Raw genomic sequence first — 13,817 nt, 5'->3', positions numbered from 1 at the left:
AGATCGAACCCAGGTCTCCTGCATTGCAGGCAGACGCTTTACTGGCTGAGCCACCAAGGAATCCAAATCAGGCATTTCATCAAAATGCTCTTCAAAATTCATATTGCTAAGAAAATTTAATAGTTCAATGCCTTGAAAGAGCAGCTATACTGAGACTAGTAATAATGGAAACAGACTTTTAATTCTACAAAACTGCTGAATTAAAAACATATTAACAAAAAAGCATTACTTACTTTCATTCCCAAATAAGCAGTTTTCTTTGCATGACACTTCATTTACTTTTGCTATAAGATTTGATTATCTTCCTCAACTGCCTTTACCTTTTCTTTTTTTCAGTATGTTAGCATCAGGACAGCTTTTGTCTATAATCTCCAAAGCCTTAAAAATAAACCTAAGTCCATATTCTCTTAGGAAGGCTAATGAGGATGATCTGTACAATCCAGATGGATTAAGTGCTTGGTACAAAAAGTCATCACCTTCACAGTTCAGCTCAGTTCAGTCACTCAGTCGTGTCCGACTCTTTGCGACCCCATGAATCGCAGCACGCCAGGCCTCCCTGTCCATCACCATCTCCCGGAGTTTACTCAAACTCATGTCCATTGAGTCAGTGATGCCATCCAGCCATCTCATCTTCTGTCATCTCCTTCTCCTCCTGCCCCCAATCCCTCCCAGCATCAGGGTCTTTTCCAATGAGTCAACTCTTCTCATGAGGTGGCCAAAGTACTGGAGTTTCAGCTTTAGCATCATTCCTTCCAATGAATATTCAGGACTGATCTCCTTTAGGATGGACTGGTTGGATCTCCTTGCAGTCCAAGGGACTCTCAAGAGTCTTCTCGAACACCACAATTCAAAAGCATCAATTCTTTGGTGCTCAGCTTTCTTCACAGTCCAACTCTCACATCCATACATGACCACAGGAAAAACCATAGCCCTGACTAGATGGTCCTTTGTTGGCAAAGTAATGTCTGCTTTTCAATATGCTATCTAGGTTGGTCACAACTTTCCTTCCAAGGAGCAAGCGTCTTTTAATTTCATGGCTGCAATCACCATCTGCAGTGATTTTGGAGTCCTCCAAAATAAAGTCTGACACTGTTTCCACTGTTTCTCCATTTATTTCCCATGAAGTAATGGGGTTTCTAAATGTTCTTTTAGAACTATGCCAAGAGAAAAAGGCTCAGAGGTTAAAAACAGAATGTAAATGATATTGTTAATATAAATGGCTTGATTGAGGTTGTTTTGATTCCTTAAGGCATAAACACGAAATAATTTTATGTTTTGCTATCTTCTCCCAACTACGCTTGGCCAAAGGCTGTTTCTCACTGGGAAAGGCTCTCCTACTGAAAGTTCAGTGTAATTCCAGAATTTTCCAGCCACTTTTGGTTAGTATAATTTTGTCTATGAAGACTGAGCTATACCTATTTGAGAGCCTCAGTCTCATGTTATATTTAGAGCTCTTCTCTTCCACGTAGTCAGGTACACCTGAGGCTTCTTTGGAGTGTGTGGGTGGGGACTATGCTGTCCTGCACTGCTTTTCTCTTTCCTGTGCTTACCACCAGGTACTGGGACAGGAAGGAGGTAGGGATGACGTAAAGGGAGGGGGAGAAGGTAGAAAGAGGACGGGAAAAAAGAAAGGGAGAAAGAAAAATTCACTGGTGTAACTGATCCAGCCAAATTATCTGCTCTTTTTGTTGGTGGTCATAATTTGGATGACCTCCTGTCTCTGATGCCCATACGCTGTGCCTTTACTCTTGGTCATCACAACTAGTCTAGCTTTTTGACCAACTATGGGCAGGTGAAATCCACAGATTAACTCGTAGTGCACAGGTGAAGATCCAGACAAGTTCTGGTTCCCAAGAGACTCTACCTTGAGCATCTCCCCTAGGTTTTGTCATCCTTGGCTTCATCTTCACACTGATTGACCAGTGATGGCTTTTGCCACGTTCTTCTCATATGCATCTTTTGCCCCATACTACAGCAGTATTTCACAGGTTTGTAGCCCTTAATTTCACCTGGGGTCTGCAGCACTTGGGATCCATCTTCTCTACCTCTTAGTAACCTTGAGCACATGGCCCTTGCCTCTCTAGTCATCCCACCATACCATGTTCTCCCAGAGCCTTTTTTTGTTCTGATAGCACTGTAGCAGGTCAGCAGACTGGTGATAGCACAGACTTCTGGATGAAGACATTAGCCTTCTGTCTTTACACGCACTTGGAAAGTTTTCTAGGGGCTCTCTGAGAAGAGAGAATGTGGAAACTAATACGGGAACAATGAATTGCCTATCATTTGAAGTTGAAGGAAGTGGATGATCTTTTGCGTTCATCCAAATTTGACTTTTGATTCACATGAATCTTTTTTATTTCCTGAGTTCAGTTCAGTCGCTCAGTTGTGTCTTACTTTTTGCGGCCTCTTTCATACAAGGCAGGAAAAGACATTCTTGAATTTCTCCCCAAACTTTTTCCTTTTATACTCTAACCCCATCTCAATAAATATGAACACTACTCTTCCTGTTTTTCAGGCCAAAAGCAGAAGAGTCATTGTTTTTCTTTTTCCTTTTACTGTCATAAATATCACTTGGCACCAAGTATCTCACCAGTTTCTAGGGAGCTGGAAAGCTAAAAATTATGTCTTCCAGACTCCTTAACAGCTAAGATTCTGGAAATGAATTTTATTTTGATGGTTAGGTACATTCATCAGGGATTTGGAAGGCGTACAGCAGCCATCTTCTTGCCATTTTAGCTATTTCTGCTGTCAAAAAATGTCTCTTTTTTTTCCTTTTCTTCAATGTCTGGTCACCAGATTGATGGGTACTTAAAGATGATGATGATGGTGGCTTCCTGACCCCCCTCTCTCATCCTAGAATCATCCAAGCCACCACGGTGTGCTTTTGAATGCAGTCATTCCACTGGTGGTGTCCTTTTTTTCTTACTGGGGCAGAGATAACCCTTCCAGAAGATCAGTTCCACAGGGTCTCGGAGTTTTTCTGGAAAACCAGACTGGAGTGTGCTCCCCTAGACCTTTTAGTGATTTTTCGATCACTTAATCCCCTATGTTAAATTTCTTTTTTACTTAATTACCTAGAAAGATCCTGCACTGAATTCTGAATACAGGTATCAAAACCTCAAAGTTGGGATCTAGGATTGTCTACCTGACCCACTTGGGCTTTAGGGTAGTTAAAATCTAGTTACCATCTGAAAATGGAACACTGGTGGTACCTAGCAGGCAGTGCAAAATTCACTTACCCAAATTATGCTACTGGTCTCGTGAAGTGAAGAGTCTGTTTTACAAGCAGTGCTTTGGTGGACCAAGTGGCTGCTGGAACAGGTCAATACAGTACAAATTTGAAATACAAGGGATGTGAGATGGGTTGAATTTTTTCTAAAACCCTGGGAAAACTAAAGAAATGGTCTAATTAAAGGCTTAAATTCTCTGCTCAAGATATGGTCAGAGGATTAAGATGCTTCTATGATTACCCTCAGAGAGCCTCTTAATTCTCATAGCTACAATTCTGACATAGCCAAAAATGACAGTCTGATCCAGCAGATTGCCAAATTACAATGTAATTTAATTCACAGCCTTGTCAGATCTGTTCTGTGAACGATAAATTCCTTATTGGGAAAGAGTGGGATGGTGAGAACTGAGAATTGGGGATATTTGAGGGAATTTGATGAACTCTGGTTGCCCTGACTCTCACACTGAGAGCTTCCCTTGCCAGAAGCCTTTTTAGAATTCTAAGGAGTGTGGGAGGTATTGTATTGTAATAGTGCTTGTCTGGGGAGAACCAAAGTTAGATGCAGTCTAATGGTCGTGTTTCAGTGAGATAGTCTCGGAGATGTGAGTCATTCTGTTTACTTACTTATTTCTGCCAAAACCTGCCTTAATAAGATTTAAACAAAGACTGGTTTATAGGTTTCTGCAAAATATGCTTGCATTATTCAGAAGCAAAAATTACAACCCCTCCCCATCTTAGGGGATTGACTCAAAGCGTAGTAGGAAGGGAATCCTTTCAGATGGTATAACGTCAGTTAATATTAGTTGTTTGGGGTTTTTTTGACCTTGCCTATAGAGATGGTCAGAAGTGTGGGTCTACATTCAGTTCAGTTCAGTCGCTCAGTCGTGTCCGGCTCTTTGTGACCCCATGAATCGCAGCACGCCAGGCCTCCCTGTCCATCACCAACTCCCAGAGTTCACTCAGATTCACGTCCATCGAGTCCGCGATGCCATCCAGCCATCTCATCCTCTGTCGTCCCCTTCTCTTCCTGCACCCAACCCCTTCCAGCATCAAAGTCTTTTCCAATGAGTGATCATAGTCAATAGTAAGCAGTTTGGCTATATGATCAAGGACTTAGAAGAAACAAGATTGAAAGATTGGTAATAAGGAGATCTATCAGGAATCACAGAATAGACTAGAATATGAGTATATCTGTGGTCCATGTAAATGTTTAATAAAAGGTAGTGCTGCCAAAGGAGGCACTTAATATAGTTGACCAGTTGATCTATTTGTGAATGTCAACCAGCATATGCCATTGTATGCACAGTGAGCTGTGAAATGGAAAAATCACATAATATATTGCCCAAACTGCAGAACTTCTGAAAGAGCAATTAATAAGTAAGCGAGGAAAGCAAGCATAAGCCAGAACTCTCCTCATCAAACTGGGAATATGTGGTCACCCAGGCTACAGGCAAAGAATTCATAATGGCAGAGATGGGAATTATGGAAGGATTCGCCATTATGGGTTGTCCCTTAACCAACACTGCAGAGCATCCAAGCTGCCAACATCAGAAACGAACAAAATGCTTCTGACACAGGATCACACCTGAAGGGACCAGGCAGCCATTTAGAAGGAATTAAATACAGTGCACCTGTTTCAGAATAGAAGGGATCAGTGATTTGTCTGCACCAGAGGACTTTCCTTTCCAAGTTTCTGCCAACACTCATTCATTGACTTACTGAATGACTTATTGTCACAGTTTCCATACAATACTGCTTCTGCTATGGTATTCACATTACAAAGGAAATGAGGCAATTAACTGATACTCTTTAAGATTTACAGATCCTAATGTGAACATTGACCTTATAAAAAGTGGAATGTCTCATGCTGAAGACTCAGTTGATATATGAGCAGGAAGAAAATAGTTTGTGAGTTTGGTGTGCAGTTCTAGAGGATACATAGCCCATATTCTCATCCAGCTCCAAATAGTTTCTCCCATATGCACAGTTCATGGGTCTGGGAATTAAGGAGTGAAAATGATGTTGACTTTTCATACTAGTTCACCCAATAAATGACTCACAACAGTTCTGCTTCTCAACTTTTGGTCTTGCTAGTTGAAATATCTTAGTATCCAGGGGAGAAATGCTTCTGTATGGGACATAGCAGTAGTTTCATTGAGTAGGAAGTTCTTGATTTACTCACTTTACCCTTTTACCTCTCTGTCCTTATAACTTTCCACCTTACTAACTCTATTCTAGCCACACTAGCTTCCTTTTTTGAATCACACATGCCAAACATGCCCTAGAACCTTTGTACCTACTGGACTCTGTTCTTCCAAATAATCTGCAAAGCCGATCAGTGTCTTTGCTTCCTGTAGTCTTTTCTCAACTGTTCCCTTTATAAAGAGGCTCACACTGAGCACTGTGTTTAAACTAAAACCTGCCTTTGCCTTTTCTGGCCATCCTGATGCCCCCTTTTCTTGTTTGCAGCATTCATTACCTTCTAACTGACTATATGATGTATGAATTATTTTGTTATTTATCACCTCTCTCCTCTTGGAGGCTGGGGTCTTTGCTTTGTTCACAGTTGTGGCCCAAGCACTGAAAACAGTGTGGGGCATGTAGCAGGCTCTCCAAAATTATTTGTCCAGAGTGAATGAATAATTAAATTGAGATTAATCCTTGAATTGTTGCTAGTTCTAAGAATTCTGAGTTCATTCTGAACAACCTTCTCTAAAAATTCAGTGTTAGATAACTCCTGAGTCCTAAGAGCTGAAGTAATCCTAGAAACATCCTGCATCTTGAAAGGATTTCTATTTTTGGTGAGGTCGAAGGATCTGAAAGTTGCAAGGCAGTATAAAGGTCTACTTGGTGAATCCATGTTTCCTTTCTAATGCTTAATAGGTTTAGTGAAAATCTGACCAGTTTTCTGTTGTCCAGGGGTTTCTGATTAGGAAGTTTATGCTTTTGGAAGTTTAGTGAACTGGCTTGAGCTTAATTCCATTAAGTGTACTTTCTATGCAGCTTCTCATGGCAGCAGTAATTAGAATGCCCTCTGTATACCCCCAATTAAAGTTTCGGGCCCTGATATCACCGGTATTTGCTTTAGAAATGTAAATTAGCCAGTAGTTTGTCATTTGAACAGATGAGAGTGGTGATACTTGGGAAGCAAAAGAAGACACCTAAAATTTGTAAAATTATCCTTTAACCAAAAAATATGGTAGTTAATAATTTCTTTTCCTCTCCGGAAGATAAAAAGTAATTTAAGTGTCAAAGGAGTTGCACTTAGTTTCACGTTTCTGGTAGCTTCCTGTTTTAATATCTTACTGTTCTATCTTGACAGCATTAGCTAATGAGTTGGTACAGTAGGAAAACTTCAAAACTTTCTTTTGTTGGTACAAAAAAACTTCTTTAAGTTTGTGTTTCTGTGAACTGAACTCATCTTCATTCACTCAGTCAGTCAACAGATATTTATGGAATGCTTACTCTGTACCAGAATTTTGTGGCAGTGCCAGTGTGGAACTTAAAGCCAGTTTTATTTTACTATGATAATTATCTCACCAGAAGGAAGGCAGTTTATAAAATGTTCATTTTAGCTCCATTAAATCGATAGCATGATGTAAGTGACTTGCTCCATCCATTCCCCCAGGGTAGTGTCTGTTTGTCTCTTTCTCTTCAAGAGACATTTATAGAAGGTGAAATGGAAAGGGTAATTTCAAGCATATGTGTGGTCTAGGCACCATACCAGGTGCTTCCAATATTTTGTCTAAATGATCCTCATAACAACTTTGAGAGATGGCTTTTATCCCCATTTTAAAGATAAAGAGACAGAGGCTCCGGTTAAATGATCCAAATTCACACAGGTAATAAGAAGGATGTTGGTTAGGAACAAGGCTCTGCTTTCCTTCATCTGATGCAGTTTCTATTCTGTTTACCTTCTCATGGAGAGAGAGTTCCTAGTCAGGATTACTTGTCTATATTTTTTTCTTAAGACCATATACCAGGGTACATAGATTATCACATACATATTCATTCAGAACTAGCATATTTGGTTCAGAGTCTTAAACTGATCTAGATTAATAGGTTTCACATCAGGAATTCAATAAAATTGTTTTCCTACTCAAATGCTAAGTGTTTCCAGAAGTACTTCTTTTGTAATTATAATATTTAGGGAAAGAAATATGAACTGTTGTTTTAAATAACTGAATTTGTTAACTTTCAAATCTGCGATCTAAAATAGCAAATTGTGGTATATTCTTTGGCTGAAAATAAAACATTGTTAATTTGTGAAAGGAATTTTTCACATTTATTAACAACTCATTTTTTTCCCCCAATAAAGAAAACCATACTTCTCCACAAGGTGGCACTCTAAGAACATCATTTTAATTTTTTTAATCAAGTACAAGAGTACTACTCCATACTTTTTTTTTAATGAGTTGCACATTAAATTATGACCTGAATCTCTGTCATGCTGACTTTTGTGTGCATTTTAAAATGTTTATTTGAAGTATAAAACTCTTAGGAAATATAATAAAATGCCTTTAGAAAATTGCACCACTTTAAAGATAAGTGAATTGTATGTGTTGCATATTTCATATGAACCTGTTCTACTGAAAAAACAGGTATTAATGATAATTATTTTGTTCTTTGATTAAATTGCTGTGTTCCCATTATGTTGTTATATTTTAAAACAAAGCAGAAAATTATCTTTCTTTCCAGTCACATTGAAAGTCTATTAACAAAAACATTTTCCTGCAGTGGAATCAAATTTCTGTATGAAACAATTTACAGTTGAAATTTTTGATTGATCTTTCAGTGAATACCAAACTCACTTTGGCTAAGTACCAGAAATAAGTTTAGTGAACTGAGGATCCAGTTAACGTGGCTTTTATGTAATTAAAGAGGCTGGTTAGATCTAGACCAGGCAAGAGCACTTTGAAAAAAAAGTATTCACTTTAAAATTTGTGTAACCTTTGTTATATTAAAACCATGCAATCTCAGCTATAATATGAAGTCAGTATCTAGTATTTTTGAGTTGTGAATTTTCTTTTATTTTTAGGATAAACATGTTCTGTCAGTTGTAACTATTGAGAGGATGCTGGAGAGGCTGAAAAAATCTAATGAGCTTTTGGAACTCATTCTTAAAGGACTTAATGAATATTTGGAAAAGAAACGTCTCTTCTTCCCTAGATTCTTTTTCTTGTCTAATGATGAACTTCTTGAGATCCTATCTGAGACTAAAGATCCCACTAGGTAAGTAAGGCATATCAATATTACTATATATATCATAATGCGTACATCATACATGGCTAAGTTGATCTGCTTAAATTTAATTTTCAGAATAATGCAGAACTTGTATATGATTGTCGTTGTTGTGTTAGTCTCTCAGTTGTGTCTGACTCTTTGTGACCCCATGGACTGTAACCCTCCAGGCTCCTCTGTCCATGGGATTCTCCAGGCAAGAATACAGGCGTGTGTTGCCATTTCCTCCAGTTATGTATGATTATGTTATGTAATAACTCAAGACTGCTGTAAATCATTCCTGTAATCAACTTATTTGATGATTAAAACATAAGAAATACCATTGAATTATATTTTTCTAAGTCTGGGATGGGTTTCTCTTTTTATCACATATTGTCTCACAGATTTTTCAGAACACATCACTATTCTGCATCCCATGTAGAATAAAAGTAGTGCCCTCTCAGTGCCTTGCAGTCACTCACCAGGTACTACACCATGATCCTTCCTATTCATCCCCCACTACTTTTCTTCTTGTTTATTCTTCTACAGTCCTTGCAGTTCTCCCATAGAAGAGTCAGCCTCCTCCCTCAGCATATTGTTCTCTTGGCCTAGGATCCTCCTCACCCGAATATTCTCAAGACTTCTTTTGTTGTTATTCAGTCGCTAAGTCGTCTCCAACTTTTTGTGACCCTGTGGACTGCAACACACCAGGCTTCCCTGTCCTTCACTATCTTCCGGGACTTGCTCAAACTCATGTCCATTGAATCGGTGATGCCATTCAACCATCTTATCCTCTGTCATCCCCTTCTCTGCCTGCCTTCAATCTTTCCCAGCATCAGGGTCTTTTCCAATGAGTTGGCTCTTTGCACCAGGTGACCAAAGGTTTGGAGCTTCAGCTTCAGCCTCAATCCTTCCAATGAATATTCTGGATTGATTTCCTTTAGGCTTGACTGGTTAGATCTCCTTGCTGTCCAAGGGACTCTCAAGAGTCTTCTTCAGTACCGCAGTTTAAAAGCATCAGTTCTTCAGTGCTCAGCCTTCTTTATGGTCCAGGTCTCACATCCTTACATGACTACTGGAAAAACCATAGCTTTGACTATACAGACCTTTGTCGGCAAAATGATGTCTCTTCTTTTTAATACCCTGTGTAGGTTTGTCATAGCTTTTCTTCCAAGGAGCAGGCATCTTTTACTTTTGTGGCTCAGTCATCATCTGCTGTTATTTTGGAGACCAAGAAAATAAAATCTGACGATTTCCATTTCCTTCTCCATCTATTTGCCATGAAATAATGGGATTGGATGTCATGATCTTAGTTTTTTGAATGTTGACTTTTAAGCTAGCTTTTTCACTCTCTCCTTTCACCTTCATCAAGAGGCTCTTTAGTTCCTCTTTACTTTCTGCCATTAGAATGATATCATCTGCATATCTGAGGTTACTGATATTTCTCCCAGCATCCTTGATTTCAGCTTGTGTTTCATCCAGTCTGGCATTTCACGTGATGTACTCTGCAAAACCTGCCACTCAGGAAGGCCTTCCCTGGTCACTAGCTTGCAACCCCTTCTACCATCCCCTAATCACCTTTCCTGATTATCTTCTCGGCCTTGTTTTTTTTTTTTCCCTAGCAAGCTTTCTTTGTCATCTGGCTTACTCTATAATGTGCTTATTTGCTTACTGTTTGATTTCCTCCAGCAGAATATAAGCTCCATAATGGCTGAGGTTTTTTACCTTTTTATCCCTACAGCTGATTCCTTAGAAGGGTGTCTAGTATATATCAGACAGTGGTTAGATATTTGTTACAATCCCTAGTTTTGTGTCTTGTGCTTTCAGAGTAAGAGATAAGCAATCTAGAACATGCCCAAAATGAGGAATTTAGTCAGTTCCATCTATATTACAGTGCGTAGACCAAAGTTGGGCACCTTCCAAGTAGCTGATTTATTTAAAGTTCTAATCCTGTTGTATAATTTGCAAGCAGTCTCTGAAGATACCAGTTTAAATATCAATATACTTTGGTGCGTTTGAAGATTCTTCAGATTAGTGTTTTATCTGTTGGTCGAGATTGATTTGGTCCTTATATTACTTTTTATGTCTTTCAATTCATTGTGCTGGAAACAAAGCCTCATGTAGCTCTTATAATAGTTGTAATTTTATAGGTCTTTTGTGATTATTCAATTAATGATGACCTCCCACTTGACTCCTGTATGTATATGCCATGTGTATGTTTTTTTTCCCTTCAACACTTCATCTGCAGCATCTAGCAGGGGCCTCACACATAATGCACATTTATGAATTTTGAATAAAGTTTGGAATACACAGAACATTGATATTTAGGGAATTCTTTTATTCGGTTAATTATTTTAAACATTCTTTTTCCTGACAGAGTGCAACCTCACTTGAAGAAATGTTTTGAAGGCATTGCAAAGGTGGAATTTACAGAAAGTTTGGACATTACTCACATGAAGAGTAGTGAGGGAGAGGTGGTGGAACTCATAGACACCATTTCAACAGCCAAAGCCAGAGGTCAAGTGGAGAAGTGGTTGGTTGAGTTAGAGAGAGTTATGATTAAATCCATCCACAAGGTAGCTGGCTATATTTATTATTATTTCTAGTAAAGATGATAGAATATTAATGTATTACTGATACATGTACTGTTATTTAGACAAACTGAGTCATAAATTATCAATTCAATAATAATAGATTGAAGGCAAAGATATGGTCTGTGGTACTATTTTTGTAATGACTCAACCTGGGTTTTTTATCTTGAGTCCGTCTCATTTCTTGTGTTTTTGATATTAGATACACTTTAATCGACATGGTCTATCTTTAGTCTTGTCTAGGAAGCACCTCTCTACAGTTTCACATCAGTTTCTATGGTGCTTTCTTTTGTTCTATGCATATGTAACATATGTACCAAAATGTTAGAAAATCATTAACAGTTACTTCACATCTCATATTAACACATTATCATCTCAATCATTTGTAATATATTTTTTGTTACTAGAGAATTTTAAGTCATGGAGGCAAATAGATATTAGTTGAGCAGTTAAATTCATTTTTTACCATAGTGTGAACTTATCATTCAAGTTCCTTACCAGGAGTAAAAATCATGATTCATCAGGGAAGCTTGAGGGCAAGAACTAAAAGGAGACATGACATCAGGTCCTAATCAACAGTTTTCACTAAGTTTTCAAATTCTATCATACATTATTGAAAAATTCATTGAAATCCAGGTATTTAATATACATCATGTACCTTAATGCCCCTTTCTGTCAAATATAATTTGAGTATCTGCTTGAATTATATTTGTTCAATAGGTGTAAAATCTTTTGGACAGTTTCCCATTTCCCCCTATTATGGACTAAATTATAATGAACATCCTTATGATAGAGATGGCTTCTTTGAATTGTTTATTTTCTCATGATACCTTATATATATAGGATCACTGGACCAAAGAGAATGAGCTTCCATAGGTCTTGATAAGTATTGACAAACAATGTGTTCATTTATGTATCTATTAACAATTAAATGAATTCTACTTTGACCATTGCTTAAATTGATTACATGGTTTGTTAATTGATGTGTGCAGTGATAACTCATTAATTTAGACATATTTAATACTATTTCAACTAATCTTTTAATTTTGCCAATGTATTCAGATAAAATATTTTGGTTATCATTTCAGACCATTAAGTTGGGTTGGCAAGGAATGGTATAGGAAATATCTTTTCCAAATGTTCATGTGTAAGTTGGTGGGAAAATGCAAGTAAATGCAATATAAAATACTACAGATAGGAGATGTGTGTTACTGTGTTGTGTTGTATGTTATTTGCATGCTTGAAGGGCTACTGTGTGCCCAAAGTATGTGAATTTTGGGTCATTTGTAAATGATAAAATATCATGTTCTTGGCACCTTTGCTCCTTACCTTATTGTGTTATCATGGGTTTAATGTAGATTATACCACCAAAATATATTTAATTTTTCATATATGGTATACATAGTTTAGTATTATATTTTATATATGATATCATAGAACTTTCTGTAATCATGTTTGTCCTCTTCCAACTATATAGAAATCTGTGAATTAGATTATATGCTTCCCTCTCCTTCTCTCCACAGAATCCTTCTAGAACACATATATATTTCATCCTTGGCATTTCTCTACTGTTCCTTCTAGTCTTTCCAGTGTTTCTCCCATTTCTCCCTTTTCACCTGCCTTTTTTGAGGCTACTTGTGGCCTTTTATTAATACATTTTCTTTATTATCAATAGTCAGCATTGCCCTTCATTTCAATTCAGCTCTGTAAATATCCTAGCTAAACTATAAAAGTCCAGAAAGGTTCACATATCCTTATATATTTCTCATAAAAATGTAACTTTGACAACCTTTTCAGAAATTCAAACACTGACATGGCTATCACCTCATCAGTTCAGTTCCGTTCAGTTTAGTCACTCAGTTGTGTTGACTCTTTGCGACCCCATGAACTGCAGCACGCCAGGCCTCCCTGTCCATCACCAACTCCTGGAGTTTACCCAGACTCATATCCATCGAGTTGGTGATGCCATCCAGCCATCTCATCCTCTGTCGTCCCCTTCTCCTCCTGCCCCCAATCCCTCCCAGAATCAGGGTCTTTTCCAATGAGTCAACTCTTTGCATGAGGTGGCCAAAGTACTGGAGTTTCAGCTTTAGCATCATTCTCTCCAAAGAAATCCCAGGGTCGATCTCCTTCAGAATAGACTGGTTGGATCTGCTTGCAGTCCAAGGGACTCACAAGAGTCTTCTCCAGCGTCACAGTTCAAAAGCATCAATTCTTCGGCACTCAGCTTTCTTCACAGTCCAGCTCTCACATCCATACATGACCATTGGAAAAACCATAGCCTTGACTAGACGGACCTTTGTTGGCCCTTACTATTTTTGGTTGATATAATAAATTAGACTGATTGAAAAAGTGGGTCTATGGATCCACTGAAAACATATGTAGCAAAGCACATGACTTGCACTTCCTGAATTTACAACTGTCAACTCTCTGTGAATGAAGTCTATATCCACCCTATCAGCATAGCCTTTGGCATCAAAGGGAGCAAGATCTGGAAACATAGGAAAAACTTTAGAGGAGTTATGTAGTTTTCCTGATGTGCATGTACACATGTGCACATGGCTGAGTGGGGATCTGATTAAGTTCAAAGTAAATAATTATCTGAATTTGCAGGATCTCATTTTGGATTTGAACTTACATTTTGTAATAAAATTGCTTTTTTTTTCAATCCAAAATTATCTAAGACATCTTTGGCTGGTCAAAGAAATCTTTCATATAATACGGTTCATACAAATAGATTATATATCAGCAAAATAAAATGCTATATAAAATATTTT

General features: G+C 38.0%; 1 protein-coding gene across 1 annotated transcript in view; it reads left to right on the top strand.

The window, feature by feature from the left end:
- The window catches only part of DNAH7 (dynein axonemal heavy chain 7), a 256,795-nt gene that overhangs the window by 82,110 nt on the left and 160,868 nt on the right, over nt 1–13,817 (top strand). Inside the window, exons 20-21 of the mRNA XM_069574477.1 lie at nt 8,268–8,461; nt 10,827–11,025. Of these exons, the coding sequence (XP_069430578.1) occupies nt 8,268–8,461; nt 10,827–11,025 (393 nt within the window). The remainder of the gene's footprint in view (nt 1–8,267; nt 8,462–10,826; nt 11,026–13,817) is intronic.

Source organism: Ovis canadensis, chromosome 2 (genome assembly GCF_042477335.2).
Source record: "Ovis canadensis isolate MfBH-ARS-UI-01 breed Bighorn chromosome 2, ARS-UI_OviCan_v2, whole genome shotgun sequence".
Taxonomy (NCBI): domain Eukaryota; kingdom Metazoa; phylum Chordata; class Mammalia; order Artiodactyla; family Bovidae; genus Ovis; species Ovis canadensis.
The sequence above is the reverse complement of the archived record's forward strand: the minus strand, read 5'-3'. Positions and strand labels throughout refer to the sequence as shown.